General features: G+C 46.0%; 1 protein-coding gene across 4 annotated transcripts in view; it reads left to right on the top strand.

The window, feature by feature from the left end:
* SEC24B (SEC24 homolog B, COPII coat complex component) overlaps window positions 1–23,693 on the top strand; it is a 667,989-nt gene that overhangs the window by 79,923 nt on the left and 564,373 nt on the right. For all 4 annotated transcript variants that reach the window (XM_069241169.1, XM_069241160.1, XM_069241150.1 and 1 more), the window contains exon 6: window positions 21,093–21,280. In XM_069241169.1, coding sequence (XP_069097270.1) covers window positions 21,093–21,280 — 188 coding nt within the window. The remainder of the gene's footprint in view (window positions 1–21,092; window positions 21,281–23,693) is intronic.

The following is a 23,693-nucleotide window of genomic DNA, read 5'->3' as shown; positions in this document are numbered from 1 at the left end:
CACATGCCTCATATAAGGTATTTTTTTAAACCCGTCACCTCATTAGAAAAGAGGCTAACTTCAGCCGATTAGAGCGCACTAATCTCAAGTGGCTTCTGTATCTCAGATTTCTATGACACATTGTGTGGAGGGGTATTCCTCTCAGAGATCTTAATTTCTGGACTTTTTCACTGTTATTTTTCTGGATTTAGGTTTCCTAGAGCAGTACTTATTAACGTTTTCACTTCTGAGGACCCTCACGTAATCATTACTGGAACCCAGGGACCCCCCACTGAATCATTATTGGATTCCAGAAAACCCACAGCGAGTCATTACTGAATGCCCGGTACCCGACTCTAATTATGAAATATTTAATTTAATTCAGAAACAAATATAAAAATAAAATTTTAATTTGTAGCTCGAAGGTTTGAGCATTTCTAAATTTGATTGAGCCAACTCATCGTTCATACTACATTCTGTTTGATACACTTAACTGTGCCCATGATTTAATCTGAGGATAGTAACTTAATTTTTAATTTCAGATTTCTTCGCATTTCCAGGATGTTTTCAAATTTTGAAATGTACATTGTGATTCTTCATTTATTTACATTTTATTATTCATTTATTATTAGTTGATATTCTTATCGGTCACAGACCTCCTGAGTACGCTTCGTAGACCCCTAGGGGTTCACAAACCACAGTCTAAGCACCACTGTCCTAGAGCATTATTCTATTGGTGCTATTGGATCTTTTCTCAGGAAAGAAGGGGAAAAAAAGAGTACAACATCTTTGCCAAATAATGGCAGAACTACCAAAGAATGTCCTTTTGCTTCTTTCCTCTCCACAGACCGAAAAAGTGCAGAATGTGCCTGAAATTTACAGCAAAAAAAGGAGAATGACAGAGAAGGACGGCTACTCACATGGCTCCAAAATATAAAGGCCAGTGACCAGCCATCTTCTGATGAGGAGTCACCTCACAGTTTCTCGTCACAAAGGTAACATATCTTTGAAGTGCCACATGAAGAGGAGAAGGCTTAGTAGGAGGAACATCTGTTTCAGAAGATCACTACTTAAAGCATTTAAGAAGTTTGACTAGAAGCCGTATAGGCTGCGCAAGTTGTTTTCTAGGGCTCACATCAGAGTAAGTAGTATCTCAAAACTGTTGAGAACTCCTGAGATGCAGTGAAATGTTGCTCCTCATTGACAAAAGCATTGTCAGCAGCACAGTTGATGAGCAAGCTGATGGCATTACTTTAATTGATGGACATACCACCATGATTGACACTCCGGTTGACAAGACCAGCGTTGATAGCATCACTGTCAAAGGCACTGAAGAAGAAAATGGTCTCTACCTCCAGTACTGGAAAAGCGACCTTTTGTTCCTGGGAGATCTTAACAATCAAGATTCCCTCACAGTTGCTAGATAAACTTCTGGATGCTGTTGGAATATTGAAGGATGAGGGGCCTTTGTAACAGTCATTACTCAACCCAAATTAATTTATTGTATCAAGATGATGATGAGTAGGACTAGTATCTTTATGAATATCAAGAAGGAGGACCTAGTGCATGATGACTTGTATGAAAATTTATATTGGATGGTGCATGATTAGTGTGACTGTTTTCCTCCAATAACATCCAACACATAGAGCTCCTGTCTGCTACCTCTGCCATAGCTTCCTCCGGCAGCCCATGTACCAGGTGTGGCTATGGACCCATCAGCCAATAGCGGTCTCAAAGAAGAAGGGGAACTTCAGGACCGACCAAGAACTGTGACTGATGAATGACATGATTGTGTGGCTTCCGCACTGACCCTGCCATGTGCTGATTCCCTCCTTATGACAATACCATATTCCACTCTATGCTGGAGAGGGCATCACAATGGTTTGATCTGCCAGTTTCATTTGTCAACACTTTTATAGTGGTTTGTATGACCTTAAAGAAGATCCATGAAGGTTAGTAAAATCTATTTCATCATACCGTATTTGAAATTAAGGGGTGAAAATGATGCACACTACAGCTTCAGCAACACAAAAGGATGATGGACGGAGTGCTGAAACCTTTCAAACGTTCAACCCAGTCGGAGATCTGGGTTTAATCCATCGTTCTTTTGCTCACCATGCCACCCCAGTTTGGACTCAGCCATATGCAAATCAGTCTTGACCCAGTTCCCTATGGGACCCGTCCAGCCTGAACTTCCAGGCCTGGTCCTCCCTGGACCTAAAACAAGCATCCTGGGGCCAGTTTCGAGGTATCACCCCTCATTAGCCAGGCTAGCTTGTATCCAGTGGCACAGTAAGCAAGAGACCCATGTCTGGGCATACCCTGGCCGCTTAGCGTGACTTTGGCAAGGATGATGGACGGAGTGCTGAAACTTTTCAAGCACTCACTCCCAGTCTTGACCCTATTCACCACGGGAACAGTCCAGCCCGAACTGCCAGGCTAGGTCCTCTCTGGATCGGAAACAAGCATCATGGTACAGGTATCTGGATATCACCCCTCATCGGCCAGGCTAACTTGAATCTAGTGGCACAGTGAGCAAGGGACCCATGTATGGGCATACCCTGGCCACTTAGAGCAACTTTAGCAACACAAAAGGATGATGGACGGAGTGCTGAAACTTTTCAAATACTCATCATAGTCATAGTCATAGTTCTGGGTTTAATTAATTGTTCTTTTGCTCACCATGCACCCCATTTTTGATCCAGCCATATGCAAATCAGTCTTGACCTTGTATCCCACGGGAACAGTCGAGCCCGAACTGGTCTGCCACTTTGGCTGTCAAATGTGGGTGTTATGACCCCATATCTTGACCTTCTTCTCAAATTGTTTTTTCACCAGAGTACTACACTCATTGGATTTCCACAGATATTTAAAAATATACATTTGCCATAGTAAGTCTGTCTTTCTAGAAATCAGATCAACTTTTGGTGGCCTTTGGTCATCCGTAAAGAAGACATCTGCTTTCAGAGCAAGCAAGTTAGACTGATGCTGCTATTATTTTTTGTCTCTCTAAGTCTGGTCGTCCTTTATGCTCCAGAGTGTCAGTCAATTTCACCAGCAGCATTCTGCCTAAGTCTACGCTTTATGCCAGAGTGCCTCTGTCAGACTTTACCAGAGCGGTAAAGTGAAGAGCTGCCATACTTTCAAAAGACACTACTGTTTGGATACTGGCTGTGTGAGAGATTCAGCTGTTGTCCAGACTGTCTTCATTTTTTTCCATTAAAGTGTGCCTTGTTTCACTTACTGATGACATTCCTGATGCCGAAATGTTGCGATTCTCACCTTGTGTTAAGATTGTTTGCTGAATACTACAATAAGTTTATTGCCTGTAACTGCCATTTGACGGTTTTGGTATCTTTAATAAATTCATATGCCACCCTCCTTCCTCCCCTATAAGGGGCTCCTCATCTCAACATATTTTAATGCTATTGTTATATAAATCTGAGATATGGAAGCCTGTGGGGGAGTAGAGGTTAGTGCTCTCTCACCTCGTTGGCTGAAATTTGGATTTTCTTTTAATGAGGTGTCTGTGTTACTAAAATGCATATACTGTGTCTAAAGGACAGGTTGTTTCTAAAAGCATGTGTTGTTTTTTAAGGACTTTTCTTTGTACTATAAAAATATTACTGTGGGGCTCCAAGCTTGATGATAGATAATAATTCAAGCATGTGCCCCTATGAAAAAAAAAACAACACTAGGGAATTGTAGTTACAGGGAAGCAAGGTATTTCTTGTTCATCAGCAAAAACTAGCTAAACATTTGTTTCCAAATATTCTTCACTTCATTGCTAAAGCAGACATGCACTCTCTGTTCTAGTCCTGATAGTTATTAAAAGACCACAGCAACAATAAAGTAATGCTGTTCGTTAATATAGCCTTTCTCCCTTGTATGTGAGTGTCCTAGATCTCTCACTCACGATTAAGACACCCTCTGCTAATATCTTCTTAACTGCCATATATATATTTTTTTAAATAAAATAACGTTTTAGCATAAACAGCAAAAGCATAACAGAAACTCACAAGTCACCAGTATGAGGTGTTACCCACACCTTTCAGACAGGAATCACATACAGTATTATGTTTTTTCATTCAGTTACACAGTGGACCTAGCACAGTTCCAGTAGCACTTACTTGCGTACATTATTTAAGTCTCTTGCGTCTCTCCCTGGACCGACAGTAAATAGTTCACCAATGGGCCCCAGATGTCTTTGAGCCGTGATGGTATTATTTCCTCGGCATAATGTTCCAATTGTGATTTACAGTAGGTCATATCATGCAACCAGTTGTTTCGAACTGGCGCCACTCGACACCCCTAATGAAGTGCCACTCTCTTCTTTGCTAACAACAATGCAATTGACGCAGATTTACATTTCGAGGGCTGGAAGTCCTTTACCCATCCCAGCAGACATATTCTTGGATCATGTTGATGTCCCGCAGGGCCGTGAGCGGTGACCTGGTTATTCAAGGGGATTTGCTCCCACTCTGAACAGATTGTTTTTGGGCTGAAGACCTGCCACGTCAACCGGCGGCGACTGTTCAGGTCCGACCACGTGGCTCTTGGTGACAGGCCAGAAACTTAGTTGAATCGGTTCCTCCTTTCACTCTGCCAATGCCAAAGCACTCCAGTTACATTCTGGCTGCAAATTATTCAGTATAGTGTCAGGATGGTAGGATAATCGGCAGATTAATGCGCCCGGACGGCAGAGCTGCATTACTGTGCTGCCATCTTGCCGTGGGCTCTCTAGCACCCCCCCAACCCCCCCCCCTTAACTGCCATACATTAATCTAGTCAATCTTATCTCTGTACTCCTATTACTGTGCCTAAGTCTTTAATACCTACACTCCTATTAAGACCTGGACTTCGTGGATTTAGGCACTATTGCTCTGTCACATTTATAGTTCATGTTGTGTGTAGATGAATAGCTGTGGTATTTCCTTCTATTTTTTTGTTTGTCGTTCTGACGGGAAGGTAAATATGCTTAAAACTGCAAATAAAATAAGTTTATTGAATAAAAAAAGTGAGAGTTGGTTCATGGGAATGGAAGTGTAAATAGACAACCTCTTCACCAATTCCCAGGGGTCTTCTCTTTACTACTTTAGACTGATAAGCTCGTAGAAAAATAAGTTATTTACCTGATAATATAGTTCTGCAGTGTAGGAAATTGGGTTAATATTTAAGGGGGGTGACTGCTGGCCTCAAGTAATATTCACAATCCTAGTCGGGTTGACTCCTGAAAGTCACTAAATAAATATGAGCTCAGCCCCTGGGTAGCCATGTCCCATAGACGATGGGCTTAACCTTTGGCAATGCATAAAGTATTTATGCGGTAACAAAACAATAAAGGCAAAACAAAAGGCAATACACATCTAAAACTAAATTGGAAAAATAGAGTAAATTATAATAAGTAAAAAAAAAAAAAATCACCAAAGCAACAAAAATCCAGTAAGAGGAACCGTAGATATGAATTTGAAAAACTAAAAAAATCATTAAGCGCTAAACATGGTCAACTGATTGCGGTATCAGGACCTAGGAGTGATTTGATGCTGACCACAATGAAGCGTGGGTCTGATATAGAAACCAGCTTCAACACTGTCGTGGGTTTTACCTTGGGACTTACTCTAAAATATGGAAGTCCAGAATTTTTAGCGGCCCAAGGCAGCAGGCTGTGGCCGAAGAGGGTAACATGCGGTCAAATAGCATAAGGGCAAGGTCACTGCGGGAGAACTTTGAATCTTGCTGCTTTGGAAGTTCTCTCACCAGCCTGATACTTTTGGCACCTTCAACTGGTCAAGATTTCTACGTTCACACTTAGTCACTTTTTTGGAGTTCAAAATCGGGAAAGGCTGTGGGCTGTAGTCGTAGAGAGCTACACAAGGCTGGTACTTTCTCCATGAGGTACTGCTGAATCGAGTTGCTGCTGCAAAGAAACTAGAGTGGGAGAGACTTGAACTGTCAGCCCAATGACCGTGTACTTTGGTGGATCGGCCTAACAGGTTGGTCACCATCCTCTTGAGATCTTGAAGTTGAAATAGTTTCTTAGACCCTGGAATTCAGGGGTGGTAAGAGACGTCCAGCCAGATGCTGCCAAGGGTTCCAGGACCTCATTAACAGCACTTGGGGACAGGGCTCACTTCAGCAGAGACCAGCAGTAGGGTCCATAGGGCAGGTCCAGCTGGAACTGGTCAGCTGGGCAATTGCAGTCACAACCTCTTCTTGTATCCTTGTAGCTTGAACAGGAGGTCAGTCTTATGACGTTTCTTTGTCTTGGGTGCAAGAGGAAGGAGGTCCAGTCCTTCAGGGTTCCTCTCAGTTCTCAGACAGCAGGTTCAGTCCTCTTCTGATCTTCCTCAGGACCAGTAGTGTTCTGAAGAAGGTGCCAGGGGATGCCACATATATGCCTGGCACTAGCTTGTGTGTGGAAGTGATTCCCGGTCCCTCCCTAACCAATGGGGTAAATGTTCCCATGTTAACTAAGTTCTACAAGTCGTACTTTCAAATACCATGCACCCTGTGTTGTAGGCTACTAGGGATGGCTTATTATTTAAAAGGAAAGGTTTAAACCTGACAAAAGGTTTTATTTTGATGGGCTGAATTGCAGTTATTACACTGCTCTAGTTCAGCCTACAATGGTGGGCCTGAATTAGTGTTTGCACTGCTACTTTAGTGGTTGGCACAATAGTTGCTGCAGCTCACTAGTGGCATATAACTTCCAGGCCATGGGTACAGTTTTGTAACATTAAAAAAAGGACTTGTACGCAAGTTAAATATGCCAGTTAGGAGGATATCAATTCAACAATGTTAGACGAGGCAGCATAGGCAATTTACTACTGCCTAGCAGGGCTAAAGTGCACAACGTTCTACAGCCAGCAAAACTAGTGCAAAAATATAGTAATTTCATAGATCCAGCATAATATTTTTAGTAGCAACAAATGTGACCGTCCTGCAGATACCCCAAATTAGGTGGGTGATTGTACTCTGTGGTCAGATATAAGTAAAATATATACGGTGCAGTTATGGAGGCTGCTTAACAGAGGACTATGGGTGAGAACGTTGAAAATGGATCCTAAATATAAAGTATTTTCAATGATGTACGGAGATACATTAAGGAGTGATATGTTTAGTCCACTTACATCTACCTTAAAAAATCTATATGCATGTTTCTTGCCATTCATGCTTATCTGTGGGCATTAGGGTTCAAGTAATGCAATAACTATACTTAACAAACATGAGTGTTTTAGTTGTTCTGTCTGCCATAATATCCTTTAACATAAGGTTTTTCTTTTCAGTTTTGTGCGTGTGCAATCACGTTTTTTGTTAATAGTTTGGGAACTAAGTGATTCACTAACCACAACTTATCGCAGTCATGCTAACTTGGCTTTTGGTTCGTGTTCCTCAAGTTGTTGTACACCCTGCAAAAATGCCAGTTATTTTACCACTTCAAATCGTTAGTATTTGATTTGTGAGCAGAGGATTTCTGTTCGGTGCACCCTGTTTGATTTGGGTCATGATTTGTGAAATGTTTTTGCTTTTTTGCTTCGATTTTCTGAGCTTTGCATCATTTTCTCACACTTTTTCATTAGGGATATATTTCATGCCTTTGGGGTGTCTGTAACTAGCTTGTCCCTAAACAGAGTATTTGAAATGTCGAGGGAGAGATGGGGCTGTTTGACCATCTTAGGGCTTCACCTCTTGTCAGTCATTTCCCCTCCACACACTCAAGAATGGTAACAAATAGTACGTTAGACTGTGTATTTCACCATACATTTTTTTCTGTGAATTTTATTAAGGATTGTTTTTCTTTTAATTTTGTTTTAGTGGGATACCACTCGCAAGCCTTTAGTTATTGCCTTTCCTATCAAAGTGAGCCTTTAGCCATCACATTTGCTATGATTTAAAAAAAAAAAAAGGTATTTGAATCATATTAGTCAGATCACAAAGCATAGTTAACTGTGATCATTAATCTTTTACATAAAGAACACTGTTTCCTGATGTATATTTTGGGTTAATGTCCATTTGTTCGGACCTTTGTGGCATGAGTTCTCATTCCCTGCAGGACATACCTCATTTGCATAGTTTGTGAATGCATTCTTCTTTGGACTCTGAACATCCGCTTTCTCAGAAATTCTCAGGGACCCTGTCAGCTTACAAATTACCTTTAAGTCTGCTGGCCTTTAGTAGGGCCAACAGACTGGCAAAGAGCTAACCTATGAGATTTGATTTCAGGTTCCAAAAACATCTAACTACTGAATCAGCATTTTAAGTAACTCAAAAACTAAGGACGGCATGTACACTGTTCCAGAAAAAGGGCACTATTGTGGCACAAGCTCTGTCAAAATACAAAGTTTGGTGTAAATCCTCCTAGTAGCTTTTTCTGAAACGTTTGTCCCCCTCTAGCAATCTGCATCAAATTTGGGACAAGGAACAGAAGGTAGATTGGTTGAGTTGCTGCCTAATTTGGTGTTGATTTGCCAAACATTTTAAGGATTATTACCGAAAACAAAAATGTTCTTTACAGACTCTATCATCTATAATATGGAAATTTATATATACACATTGGCATATATGTCATATACGTAATGGGTAACTGCGCAATATTTTCCATTATTTCCTTTGATGGCTTCTGGTGACATTGTAAATCCTGAGGCCTCGGGCAGAGTGTTTTTTGTAAATGTCACCAGAACCCCAACATGGCAATAAAGGACCAGTTTACACATTACCAGTTGTAAATCTTTACATCATTTATTGTTTTTTTTTCAAACGGGGAAATAGTTACTTTAAATAGGAAATTAAATACTTGACTATTCTGTTGCTTGTCTTAAGTTAACCAGTTAGAACAACACATAATTATGTATTTTTAAATGTTAGAGGAAAAAAAAAAACACCCTATGCATTGTTAGTAAAACATTCTGTAGGTAGAAGGGAGGCAAGATTTAATAAAATAAGTTAGGAATTTGTTTTAAAACTAATGCTGTCTGTAGGAAGTTGGCTCTGTATATACTATCTCAAAGTGAGAGATAGTGTTCACAGAGTCCAAGGGTTCCCCTTAGAGGTTGATAGTGGCAAAATTAGATAATTCTAATGCTCTATTTTGTGGTAGTGTGGTCGAGCAGTAGGCTTATCAGAGGGTAGTGTTAAGCATTTGTTGTACTCACACAGGCAATAAATGAGGAACACACACTCAAAGACTTAACTCCAGGCCAATAGTTTTTATATAGAAAAATATATTTTCTTAATTTATTTTAGAACCACAAGATTCAAGATTTGAAGTAAATACATAAAATGCAAGGTACTCTGCACAGGTAAGTAAGGAACTTTGAATTAAAGCAGTAGTACACACAGTATAGGTTAAAATGGCAATAAGCTATTTTAAGAGTGGACACAGTGCAAAAATCAACAGTTCCTGGGGGAGGTAAGTATGGTTAAGTTTCTGAGGTAAGTAAAACACTTACAAGATCAGTTTCCTGGGCATAGGCAGTTCACCGTTGGGGGTTCAAGGTAACCCCAAAGTCACCCCACCAGCAATACAGGCCCGTTCAGGTGGAGAGGTCAAAGGAGGGCCCAAAACACATAGGCACCAATGGAGAACAGGGGTGCTCCGGTTCCGGTCTCCTGGCAGGTAAGTACCTGCGTCCTCTGGGAGCAGACCAGGAGGGGTTTTGTAGAGCACTTGCGGGGACACAAACAGGCACATAAAACACACCCTCAGCGGCACAGGAGCGGCTGGGCGCAGTGTGCAAAGTTGGCATCAGTTTTGCTAAAGGATGCAATGGAGGGACCCGAGGGTCACTTAGGTGATGCAGGCAGGGCACAGGGGGGCTTCTCGGGCCAGCAGCCGACTGGGCTAGGGAGCAGGCCGCCTGCTGGTCACTCCTGCACTGGAGGTTGGTTCCTTTCAGTCCTGGGGGCTGCGGGTGCAGTGCTTTGTCCATGCGTCGTGTTCTTTGTTTTCTAGGCAGTCGTGGTCAGGGGGAGCCTCTGGATCCTCTCTGTAGGCGTCGCTTTGGGGTTCCAGGGGGGTCGTCTCAGGTTACTTATGAGGTCGCAGACGCCTGGGAGTCCTCTCTGCAGTGTTGGTTCTCTGGAGCTCGAGCCGGGGGGGGGTCGGGTGCAGAGGGTGAAGTCTCACGCTTCCGGCGGGAAGAGTGAGTTCTTTAAAAGTAGCTTCAAAGTTGCAAAAATGTTGCCGTTGGTGAACAGTGCCGCTGTTCTCTGGAGTTTCATGGTCTTTCGGTTGAAGGCAGTCCTCAGAGGTCGCTGGTCCCTGTCGGATGCGTCGTTGTGCAGGTTCTTTGAGTCTGGAGCCAGGCCGGTAGGGCGGGGTCCAAGTCAGATGTCGTCTCTGCAGGGCTTTCAGGTCAGCAGTCCTTCTTCTTTGTGTAGATCGCAGGAATCCGATTTCCTGGGTTCAGGGTCACCCCTAAATACTCAATTTAGTGGTGTGTTTAGGTCTGGGGGGCAATAGCCAATGGCTACTGTCCTTGAGGGTGGCTACACCCTCTTTGTGCCTTCTCCCTATGGGTAGGGGGGGGTGGGCAGATCCCTAATCCTGTTGGGGTAATCCTCCAAACTCAAGACGGAGGATTTCTAAAGGCAGTGCTCACCTCAGCTCAGGACACCTTAGGGGCTGTCCTGACTAGTGGGTGACTCCTCCTTGTTTTTCTCATTATCTCCTCCAGCCTTGCTGCCAAAAGTGGGGGCAGTGGCCGGAGGGGCGGGCATCTCCACTAGCTGGGATGCCCTAGGGTGCTGTAACAAAAGGCATGAGCCTTTGAGGCTCACCGCCAGGCACCTCCACCCAGTGCAGGCTTTGTTTCTGTCCTCAGAGAGCACAAAGGCTCTCACCCCAGGGGGGCAGAAACTCATCTCATTGGCAGGCTGGCACAGACCAGTCAATCCTGCACTGAAGGCTTGGGTAAAATAGAGGGGGCATCTCTAAGATGCCCTCTGTGTGCATTTTATAATACATCCAACACTAGCATCAGTGTGGGTTTATTATTCTGAGAAGTTTGATACCAAACTTCCCAGTATCTAGTGTAGCCATTATGGAGCTGTGGAGTTCGTTTTGACGAACTCCCAGACCATATGCTTATTATGGCCACACTGTACTAATAATGTCTAAGAATATACTTAGACACTGTAGGGGCATATTGCTCTTGCAGCTATGCTCTCACCTGTGGTATAGTGCACCCTGCCTTAGGCCTGCTAGAGGGGTGACTTACCTATGCCACAGGCAGTATTTTGTGTGCATGGCATCCTGAGGGGGTTGCCATGTCGACCATGCCTTTTTCTCCTCACGAACACACACAATCTGCAATGGCAGTGTGCATGTGTTAGGTGAGGGGTCTTTTAGGGTGGCACAACACATGCTGCAGCCCTTAGGGACCTTCCCTGGTCACAGGGCCCTTGGTACCAGTGGTACATTTTACAAGGGACTTAAATGTGTGCCAGGGGTGTGCCAATTGTGGAAACAATGGTACATTTTTAGTGAAAGAACACTGGTGCTGGGGCCTGGTTAGTAGGGTCCCAGCACACTTCCCAGTCAAGTCAGCATCAATATCAGGCAAAACGTGGGGGTGGGGGGTAACTGCAACAGGGAGCCATTTTCCTACACTGTCATTGACAATAATTTTACCACATGCATCACTAAGCTGGTATTAAGATACTGAACCAACACCAGTAATGGCAATAGAACAGCATTCCATAATGTTGTTGCTTGCACTTGCCGTCATGAATTGAAAAATTATTCTTATCCTGCTGTGGGAAGGCGTAGCCTTCGCAAAGACAGCTAGTCCACATCCTCAATGCAGATATAATATGTAACCTCAGATGCATATCTGCATTATTGTGCTACATCAGTCTGAGTTGTTTTCGGCTGACCTTCTTGGGTAGGTGCACAGGTGAACTTTAAAATAATAGACAAAAAAGTTTTTATTTTAAATTTTTAATTTCAGTAAATTTTTTGTTCTCAGTCGAATGTTTGTTTTTCTAATGGCTTTGACCTCACTTCAGTGATGAAGCCCAGTGAAACAGAAATACATTTTTCTAGTTTTGCATGGTCTGCGATATCCCGCACCGGCATCGAAGGTGCAAAGGGCTCCCTCACATCGGCATGCCTCAGCAGCATCGTCGAAGCCCGCGCTGTGCAGAAGACTTTATCTACCCCTTGCGGCCTAGGTCTGGGCGGTCTACCAATCACCCCAGACAGCCTATCGGGCCAGACTGAATCATATTCAGAAGCCAGGTGTGGTAAGTATTGTATAGGGTATAACCAGAAATGTGTGAAATGAACCTGTGCACAATTATAGTAAAGTTCCAGATCCGGGGCTGCCAGACCACCCTGTTCAAACAGTAGTGTCAGACTTTCCCATGAAATTCTGGGCTGCCTACCTGCCCAGGCAAGAGCCACGAGTATAGATCTGAGTCTCTTCAAGAAGTTAGCTGTGAGGACAAGAGGTATGTTAATGAAGAGATATAGGAATTTGGGCAGAATCACCATCTCCGCTATTGCTTTGCGTCCAGTCAACAAAAGCGGCAGCGAGCGCCAAATTGCCACCTTGTTTTCCAGCCACATAATGGCCTTGCCATAATTGGCCGACCACAACTCGCCCACCTCCCTGCTTAGCCAAATTCCCAAATACTGCACCGGCCAATCTGCCCAACTGAGGGGATATCTGGAATGGCACTGCGTCATTGCAGCCGACAGGGGTAACACTATCGACTTCGACCAATTAATTGTAATCCCAGAAATCCGGCCAAACCGAACTATCTCATCTATCAGCGTATCAAGGTGTAACTGCGGGTCGCGAACATACAGTACAACATCTTCCGCATACATAGAAACCAGTATTGGACGCTGTCTGAACCCCAGTCCCCTATGATTATGTTGTTGTCTCAAGCGCGCCGCAAGCGACTCCACTGCAAATAACAGCAGCAAGAGGGGGCACCCTTGTCAAGTACCTCTTGCTATCGGAAAGGGATCCAACATCATCCCATTGATTTTCAATCTTACAGTTGGCACTGAGTACAGCAGGCGAACCGATTGGATGAACCCAGGACTCAGAGCCGCCCTAGCCAACAAATCAAACATGTATGACCATGCAAGGGAGTCAAATGCCTTAGAGGCATCCAGGAACACCGCAGCTGCGTGTTCCTCAGGTCCGACCACACGAGATACCGCAAAGAAGTTGCGAAGATTATACAAAGTTGTACGTTCAGGCACAAAGCCAGACTGGTCCGGTAGTGCCAAAGAAGGGAGTAAGGGCTGCAAACGGGCCGTAATGAGTTTCGCCAGGATCTTGTCGTCTATATTTATTAACGATAATGACCTATATGAATCGCAGCTGCACGGGTCCTTCCCCGGCTTCAAGACTGTCACGATGAGGCCCTCCTTCAATGAGGCAGGGAGAGTTCTGCTTTCAGGTGCCTCTGCATACACCTCAAGGAGGTGCGGCGCTAATATACCTGCATCTTCCTTATAGAAAGCCAGCGTCAGACCGTCCAGCCCCAGGGCCCTATCTCCTGGCAAGCCTTGTATAGCCTGAATTACATCTTCCACTGAAAAAAGAACATCTAGGTACTGCCTGTGCGAGTTCTCAAACCAGAGTAGGCTGATAGCCTCAAAGTAATCTGTATATGCTTCAGAGCGCAACCCCAACTCCTCGGCGTACAAGTCAGAATAGAAGTCAGTCAAGACCTGAGAGGAGGGGGGCACATCCCTATTCCTATTGGGGGAATGCTCCAAAATCAAGACGGAGGATTTCTAAAGGCAGGGGTCACCTCAGCTCAGGACACCTTAGGGGCTGTCCTGACTGGTGGGTGACTCCTCCTTGTTTTTCTCATTATCTCTCCTGGACTTGCCGCCAAAAGCTGGAGTGCCCTGGGGCATTGTAACACGAAGCCTGAGCCTTTGAGGCTCTCTGCTAGGTGTTACAGTTCCTGCAAGGGGGAGGTATGAAGCACCTCCACCCAGAGCAGGCTTTTGTTTCTGTCCTCCGAGAGCACAAAGGCCCTCCCCACATGGGGTCAGAAACTCGTCTCTCAACAGCAGGCTGGCACAGACCAGTCAGTCCTGCACTGAACAATTGGGTAAAATACAGGGGGCATCTCTAAGACGCCCTCTATGTGCATTTTTTAATAAATCCAACACTGGCATCAGTGTGGGTTTATTATTCTGAGAAGTTTGATACCAAACTTCCCAATATTCAGTGTAGCCATTATGGAGCTGTGGAGTTCGTTTTTGACAGACTCCCAGACCATATACTCTTATGGCTACCCTGCACTTACAATGTCTAAGGTTTTGCTTAGACACTGTAGGGGCATAATGCTCATGCACCTATGCCCTCACCTGTGGTATATTGCACCCTGCCTTAGGGCTGTAAGGCCTGCTAGAGGGGTGACTTACCTATGCCACAGGCAGTGTGAGGTTGACATGGCACCCTGAGGGGAGTGCCATGTCGACTTATTCATTTTATCCCCACCAGCACACACAAGCTGGCTAGCAGTGTGTCTGTGCTGAGTGAGGGGTCCCTAGGGTGGCATAAGACGTGCTGCATCCCTTAGAGACCTTCCCCTGGCATCAGGGCCCTTGGTACCAGGGGTACCAGTTACAAGGGACTTACCTGGGTGCCAGGGTTGTGCCAATTGTGGAGACAATGGTACATTTTAGGTGAAAGAACACTGGTGCTGGGGCCTAGTTAGCAGGGTCCCAGCACACTTCTCAGTCAAGTCAGCATCAGTATCAGGCAAAAAGTGGGGGGTAACTGCAACAGGGAGCCATTTCCTTACAGTTACCCCCTGACCTTTGCCTTTTATTGATGCCAGTTATGATTGAAAGTGTGCTGGGACCCTGCTAACCAGGCCCCAGCACCAGTGTTCTTTTCCTAAACTGTACCTTTGTTCCCACAATTGGCACAGCCCTGGCACCCAGATAAGTCCCTTGTAAGCGGTACCCCTGGTACCAAGGCCCCTGAGGGAAGGTCTCTAAGGGCTGCAGCACGTCTTATGCCACCCTGGGGACCCCTCACTCAGCACATGCACACTGCCTCACAGCTTGTGTGTGCTGGTGGGGATAAAATGACTAAGTCGAACATGGTACTCCCCTCAGAGTGCCAGGCCCATCACACATTGCCTGTGACATAGGTAAGTCACCCCTCTAGCAGGCCTTACAGCCCTAAGGCAGGGTGCACTATACCACAGGTGAGGCCGTATGTGCATGAGCACTATGCCCCTACAGTGTCTAAGCAAAACCTTAGACATTGTAAGTGCAGTTTAGCCATAAAGAGTATATGGTCTGGGAAGTTTGGTATCAAACGTCTCAGCACAATAAATGCACACTGATGCCAGTGTGGAATTTATTGTAACATACACCCAGAGGGCATCTTAGAGATGCCCCCTGAACACCAGTCTGATGCCTAGTGCTAGGCTGACCAGTTTCTGCCAGCCTGCCACAACCAGACGAGTTTCTGGCCGCATGGGGAGAATGCCTTTGTCACTCTGTGGCCAGGAACAAAGCCTGTACTGAGTGGAGGTGCTTCTCACCTCCCCCTGCAGGAACTGTAACACCTGGCAGTGTGAGCCTCAAAGGCTCATGCCTTTTGTTACAGCACCCCAGGGCATCCCAGCTAGTGGAGATGCCCGCCCCTCCGGCCACTGCCCCCACTTTTGGTGGCAAGGCTGGAAAAGATAATTAGAAAAATAAGGAGGAGTCACTCACCAGTCAGGACAGCTCCTAAGGTGTCCTGAGCTGAGGTGACCCTTGCCTTTAGAAATCCTCCATCTTGAGTTTGGAGGATTCCCCAAATAGAATTAGGGATGAGCCCCCTCCCCCTCAGGGAGGAGGCACAAAGAGGGTGTAGCCACCCTCTAGGACAGTAGCCATTGGCTACTGCCCTCCCAGACCTAAACACACCCCTAAATCTAGTATTTAGGGGCACCCCAGGAAATCAGATTCCTGCAACCTACAACAAGAAGAACTGCTGACCTGAAAGCCCTGCACAGATGACAACCACAACTGACTTGGCCCCAGCCCTACCGGCCTGTCTCCAGACTCAAAGAACCTACACAGCGACGCATCCGACAGGGACCAGCGACCTCTGAAGCCTCCGAGGACAGCCCTGAACCCGAAGGACCAAGAAACTCCCGTGAACAGTGGCACTGTTCAAAAACAGCAAGAACTTTGCAACTTTCTTGCAACTGTCAAAGACTTCACTCTTGCCGCCGGAAGCATGAGACTTCACACTCTGCACCCGATGCCCCCGGCTCGAGCTCCAGAGAACCAACACTACAGGGAGGACTCCCAGGCGACTGCGACCTCGTGATTTACCTGAGGCGCCCCCCTGGACACCACAGTGACGCATGCAGAGAGGATCCAGAGGCTCCCCCTGACTGCGACTGCCTGGAACAAAGAACCCACCGCCTGGACCAAGCACTTCACCTGCAGCCCTCAGGACCAGAAGGAACCGAACTCCAGTGCAGGAGTGACCATCAGGCGACCCTCTGCCTAGCCCAGTCAGTGGCTGGCCCGAGAAGCCCCCCTGTGCCCTGTCTGTACAGCTAGAGGGACCCCCGGGTCCATCCATTGATTCCCATTGAAAACCCAATGCCTGCTAAGCACACTGCACCCGGCCGCCCCTGTGTCACTGAGGGTGTGTTTTGTGTGCCTACTCTTCCCATCCCCCCCCCCCCCAAGTGCTCCACAAAACCCCCCTGGTCTGCCCTCCGAAGACGCAGGTACTTACCTGTTGGCAGACTGGAACCGGAGCACCCCTGTTCATAGGTGCCTATGTGTTTTGGGCCCTCCTTTGACCTCTGCACCTGACCGGCCCTGTGTTGCTGGAGTGGTGACTTTGGGGTTGCCTTGAACCCCCAACGGTGGGCTGCCTATGCCCAGGAACTTGTAAGTGCCTTACTTACCTGGAAAACTAACCAATACTTACCTCCCCCCGGAACTGTTGATTTTTGCACTGTGTCCACTTTTAAAATAGCTTATTGCCATTTTAACTAAAATTGTGTATGTTACTGCTTTAATTCAAAGTTCCTTACTTACCTGTGTGGAGTACCTGGCATTCTATGTATTTACTTCAAAGCTTGAATCTTGTGGTTCTAAAATAAATTAAGGAAATATATATTTCTATATAAAAACTATTGGCCTGGAGTTAAGTCTGAGTGTGTGTTCCTCATTTATTGCCTGTGTGTGTACAACAAATGCTTAACACTACCCTCTGATAAGCCTACTGCTCGACCACACTACCACAAAATAGAGCATCAGAATTATCTAATCTTACCTCTAAGGGGAACCCTTGGACTCTGTGCACACTATCTCTCACTTTGAGATAGTATATACAGAGCCAACTTCCTACAGACAGCTTTTCTCTTATTTCGGCCAGGAGGCCGCAGGACCCATCCATAACCAGTTGTTTCTACAGGCCAGCAAGCTGTGCCTCTAGGTTCACCAAGTCGCATCTTAACACTTTCAGCACACCATGTTGCTTGGCGAGACAGATCCCGCGAATCACTACCTTGAAGGCCTCACACAGAGTGCCCACTGCGGATACCAATCCCTGGTTGACAGTAAAATATTCCACTATAGCAGCATGTATCCCCTCCCTGAAGGCCTGATCTGTTAACGCTCCATTCATGGTGAGGGCCCCCAGGGATCAGCAGTTCCAGCATGACCGGTGATGGTCCGACAGAGTGCGAGGCATATGTTCATTTGACTCCGTCCAGAGCTCTACATCTCTGTTTCCGAGTCATCTATCGATACAGGACCAGCTATTATGTACATAGTTAATGCGTGTACCCTCCCTCTCTGCACCATGCTTTGTCCTCCACAGGTCCACCAGGGCGCCCTCAGCCATAATAAGAGACAAGGTCTTCGCAGCCGCCACATGTTGCGGCCTGGCCCAGCTTTCTCGATCTGCCTCAAAGCCCAATACCACATTGAAGTCTCCTCCCCATAACAGAGACCCGGAGCAAAAGGAGTTAATCAGTTGCCATACTTCTCCAAAGAACTCGGGGTCGTCGGCATTGGGGCCATAGACCGATACTGGACGAAACGGCCTATCCTGTAATGTACCCTGCATCATAACATAACGACCATGAGGGTCCCTGTGCACTTTTTTGGTGCACCATTGCAATCCTTTTCTGAGCAGGATAGCCACTCCCCTGAGCGTAGCTCGAGTACACCGCTACATGACACTCTGCGATTCAGCCAGCCCTCACCGTAGACCTTGTGGCCTCAGTCAAATGAGTTTCCTGAAGCATACAGACATCAATTGCATGGCGACGCATATAAGCTGACAGCAGTTTCATCTTGCGCCCATCATTCAACCCCCCAACATTCCATGTCAGGCACCACACAGGAGTTGCATTTCTATGAGCCATCACATTGATCTACAAAATCGCTACGCTCCCCCTCCCACCACACTTATCAGCTGCGGGAAAAGGGATGATGTAGGGGAGAAGAAAACAGGGCAGAATCACCAAACCGAATGACTAACAGTACTTTTACCACCCCCCACCCACTCAGGCTCCTCAGTTGGGCCCGGTGACCCCACCCTACCCCACCCATAAACATATCCATCTCAAAGCCCCAGTTACATTTTTAGGACTCATCCAACAGGGCGCTGTCATGGCCGACAGTCTTTCCACCCAATGTGGGTAGGTGGGCAGGAGCCGCCAAGAAGTCCTATACACAGTGGGTCAGTCATCACCGGGGTGCCTTTCACTTAGAGACCCATGAGATCTTGGGGTGCCATCCGAGCACATAGCCGCCCCCCATGTAGGTCTAATTTCAGTCATTGTCACTTAAGTGACTCCCTTCCTCTTCCTGTGCCGGCATAGACGCAGGGGCGGTCTTTTTAGGAATACTTTTGGCGAATTTTGCAGCAAGTTTCGGATCCAAGATTTTTTTTTTATTTACCTTTGTGCTGTATACGCAGCTTAGCCGGGTAGATGAGGGAACATGTATCCTCTGTGTGGCTCAAGGTATGCTTGATCGAGAGGAACGCCCGGCGAGCTGCGTGCCTCCTGAGGGTGTAGTCTGGGAAAAGGCTAAGTTCGTTATTGTTCTACATGATGGGGCGGCAGTCGCGAGCCAGGCGCAGAACCGCATCTCTATCTCTATCTCTATCTCTCTAATTGAGCAGGCTGCAATAATGGGCCCCAGGTGGCGGCCTCGGGCCCAGCGACCTATGTGCTCACTGGGGAGAGCTCACAAGGGAAGAGCGACGTAAGCATCGCCTCTATCTAGTCCTCCATATGCCTCATTGCTCTCGATTCTTGAAGGCCTAAGATGTGGATGTTATTCCGCCTGGATCTGGCTTCAAGGTCCTCGTTTTTGTTCTGGCTGAGTTCCAGCACCTTTTCTATTTGAAGCAGTCGTTCGCTCTCCCGGCTTCAGCCGTCTTTCAGATCTGAAACTCTAGCTTCTACCTGTTCCAGGCGGGTATCATGGTCGTCCACCCTGTCTTTCATATGATCCATGCAGTCAGTTAAATGGTCCAGCTTGGTATCTATAGCCACCAGGCTGTTCTTTAAGTACATAAACATGGCCTTGACAGAGGGCAGCTCCGGATCATCTTCCTGAGGCGGCTCCTCCACTGTTCATCCCGCCTGACCTGTTTTGGGTCTGACTTCCCCATTGCAACCGGGCGTAGCCCCCCATGGGGGTGCCCCGCCGAGCAGACGCAGGGCACCGAAATACAGTTCGGCCACCTCCCCCCTCAGCCGGAAACCAGCCGCCCGGCCTGAGGGCCACCAGCAGCAAGCCTGGCAGACCACGCCCCTAGATGTCTGTCCGCCGCCAAGTCACTCTCCAGGGCGCCAGATCCTCAGCGCCACACTCGCTCGCCTTCGCCCCACTCAGTGGGTAGCTGCGACCTCTGTCCATCAGCGTCTTCTCTCCTCCACCCAGGGCAAAGTCATTGAAAGGTCCGCACCCCACAGCCCGATACACAGCACTCCACTGCACTCGACCAGCAGGCCCAGCCACAGCCGGCAGGCGCCAAGGTCAAGCCGCAGGAGCTGCCGTTCCACTCACCGGCAATCATCAGACTCTTCAGCCTCCGCACCACCACCAGCTGGGGCTGCCAGTTCGATCCACTCCCTCTGCTAGCAGCTGCTCTGGGGGGCCCTAGGTTCTTTCTACTGGAGTCTGCTGCCCCTGCCAAAGTCCAGAGGGGGGGGATGGGGCAGGCTACAGCTCCGGCACCACTCTGCGACGCCACCGGCCCGCGCTGGGCCACGCTCCACGTCCTATGGCCTCAGCAGGCCGCAAGGCCCCACCAGCAGCCGCGCGATTTGCCTTGCATCCATCCTCTGCCACCAAGCAGACCCGCCTCTCCGCAGACGTCAGACGCTTGATTGCCAGCAAATGAGGCACCTCAGGAGTCCGACTCATACAGATTAATGCTCCCACCTTGCAGAGCCTCACAAGGTGGGAGCCATCTTGCAGGACGGCCAAGCCACGCCCCCACAGTAGGATTAAATTTGCTTGCATATAGTAGATCCCCTGTTTGATAGCTGTGGACAGGAGAAGCTACTGTTTTGAGGATGAGAAAAAGTAATAGCTTCCTGTTTTAAAGTTCATTCGCTTAGAAAGTTAAATCACATTTTCCTGTACTATGAGTACTTAGAACAGTTTCATTAAGTAGGACACAAACTATAAGGTGTATCTGCATTGTAAAATCGATATGGAAAGTCTAATGCCAAATAGATATGTAAAATATAATCAATATGAACACTGATTTAATGTACTGCCCAAGCAATTTATATGTGTATCTAGTAGTCAAAACGCATTTTACTTCCAGCACTCTTTTGGCCTACCATATTTCCTGTTTACATGATAAGGTCACAGTTTGCTTGCAAGTACAATATTCACCATAATGGACTCTTTCACCATAATTCCTAACCTTTAGTGTAATCCCTGAAATACCCATATTAATATAAAAAATAAACCTTTAATCTTTTCTCTGTTTATTAAATTTGTGGCTAAACTTAGACTGAAAAACTGTACTTTAATTAACCAAATGACCAGAACATTGATTTACTTTTTGTGCTATTGTGTAATTCATCTAGAGTAATTTATTTTTCTCAATGCCTGTTTTGATCCCTAGAGTTTAATTCTTCATTTGTAAGTGGTGATTCACCGTCTCATTCAGTTTCTCAAACGTCAAAACCAGCTAAGCCTTTTGGTTATGGTTACCCATCTCTTCAACCTGGATATCGTAATTCAGTGCCTCCTACCTCCTCTGCGCCTTCCAGTATGGCACCCTATCGGTCCGAGTTTCAGCCCTATGCACAGGTGGGACATTTAGTTTAGAAACTGTTATTTGCAGACCTTCAGAGAAGGGTATTGTTAAAGACTGTAATATTGTACATTGTTTTATTTGTTAGCCATATGAGTGTTTTTATGTGTGAAATGCATTTTCAGGCTCAACCTGTTTCTCATTAAGAGTAGGGCTCCATTTGAATAAAATACAAAGTTTCATTCTTTGCAGTAAAACGAGCTCACATACAATAAACAGGTTTATTACATTTGCGGACTACTGTTTCCACTGCAGCTCCACTTTGTTGGAATCGATCTCTAATGAAAGGATGATAATTCTCAATGTATTGCTGTCAGTGCAAATATCACAGGTAGAGCATACGTATCACAAGCCAAATCCTACTTATAATTCAAGCAAGTCATTCACTTGTTTACCCACAAAATTTGTTTCTCTCAGTGAAAGTTACATGCCATGACTGGGATGCCCCCACTAGCTGTGTCATTGGGCCTGAAGCTCTATTTCTGAAGCTGTTAAGGTTCCTATTTAGAGTGGACATGGCCTAGAGGTTTGGACTGGATTGCGCATTTTTGAATGAGACTCATACAAATTTGCATATGGCTGGTCCTTTTTGTGATGGTACACACTAGCTCCAAATAATAGCATGGAGTGCTACAATACTTAGAAGATTCGCTAGCTTGACACATTTGCATCCATTACTTTTTAGATCTCACCTACAAACTGCTTTAACGATTTGTTGAGTTCAATGTGGATATTGAGAGTGCTTTGTGTTTGCAGTAAGGCATGATTTGGTGGCTTTCTTGTCTAGCTCATGTCCCGATTGTATGTTCTTTCTCTTAATTCTTGTATTTGTCCTCCCAAGCAGCACTTCAGACTCTATTTTTTTAATTGAGTTGTATCCTTCCTCAGTGACTGCAGGACTCTGCATTACAATGCATTATTTCACGCTCTTCCCTCTCCCTGCATGTTCCCCCTTCCTGCCCGTCTCTCTGTCTAAAATTACCCCTGCCCAGTTCCCTTTTGCCCTACTTTACCTGGCCACCACATCTTGCTGATAGCAGATATTTTTTGAATGGTTTTAAAACCATTTCAAGATCATGCCAAATCCTAAGTTGGCTGCCTGCATGTATTTATATATTTAATGTATGTCTGTTGAATTTGTATAGTGCCAGCCTAGCCAAAAGGAAGTGGTGCGTTGTACAATGTCTAAGTGTGAAATGTGGGGGGTGCATGGAGCTGGATGTTGTTACCATCCAGATGCAAGAGCACTAGGGCATGAAGGACAGTTCCGTAGTTTGTGGAATATTTTCACTTTCTTTAGTAAACAGAGATGGTACCAAGCCACGTTTGTTTTTGCCTTTGCATTCCTTGAGGGTGAGATTGGTGTCCAGGGTGAATCCAAGTGACTTGGCCTTTGGTGAAAGTTGGGGTGCAAAGTTGCCATGGTTCATGTTATTGATTCAGGTTTGTATTATTTGTTGCTTGTTGTTCTTGTCAAATAATTGGAATTCTGTTTTGGTGGATGTGAGCTTCAGGTAGATTTGTTAGGGAGTTGTGGCCTGACAAGCAAATAAGGCAGCATGGTGATCTTAAGAGAAATGCCGCATGAGTTCACTGCAGCTCACTCCTAGACCCCATGAGGCTTTGCCTGCCCCAAGACCACTCTCTTTCCTTCAGAGTATACTTGCCACTTCATGTTTCGATCCTGGAGGTGGAAGTCCTTTCCTTGCTATACAAAGAGTTCATAGAAGTAGTGCCTCTGGAAGACAGAGTTTTGGGATTTTAATCATTTTACTTCCTAGTCCCCAAGGAGAAAGGGGGGCTGAGGCCTGTTCTAAACCTGTGCCTTCTGAACATGTTCATTTTGCAGGTTCCCTGAGTCAAGTGTTGTTGGCCTTGAACTCTGGAAATTGATTTATTGAGCTCCAGGACCCATACTTTCATCATTCCTATCCTTCCCATCCATAGGCACTGCTGCATGTTCACAGTGGGGTCCCAATGCTTTCAGCTTGTTGTCTTCCCATTCAGACTGACAACAGCCCTAAGCATCTTTATGAAAGTGCTAGCGGTCATAAAAGCTTTGTTGTGCACATCAATAGTCCATGTATTCAGGTATTTGGACATCTGGTTGGTGAAGATGAAGTCTCTGACATCAATAATCTCCAGTGGGTGATGGCTTTTCTTCATGATCTGGACTTTGCCATTAACATTCAGCAGTCTCACCTTACTCCCTCACAGAAACTGACATTTATTGGCCTGTTGCTTATGAAGGCCTTTCTTCTGCCTTATATGGTCCGAGATATTATAGCAATGATTTCAATTGGTTTTTACTCAAACTCTGATCCCAGTCTTTTAGGTCTTATGCCTGACGGGCCTCATGATTGTTGTTGGTGCTTGACACCAGGTTGAAAATGAGAGCCCTCAAGTTGT

The sequence above is a fragment of the Pleurodeles waltl genome, chromosome 1_2, assembly GCF_031143425.1.
Source record: "Pleurodeles waltl isolate 20211129_DDA chromosome 1_2, aPleWal1.hap1.20221129, whole genome shotgun sequence".
NCBI lineage: Eukaryota > Metazoa > Chordata > Amphibia > Caudata > Salamandridae > Pleurodeles > Pleurodeles waltl.
This window is presented reverse-complemented; position numbering and strand designations above follow the sequence as displayed.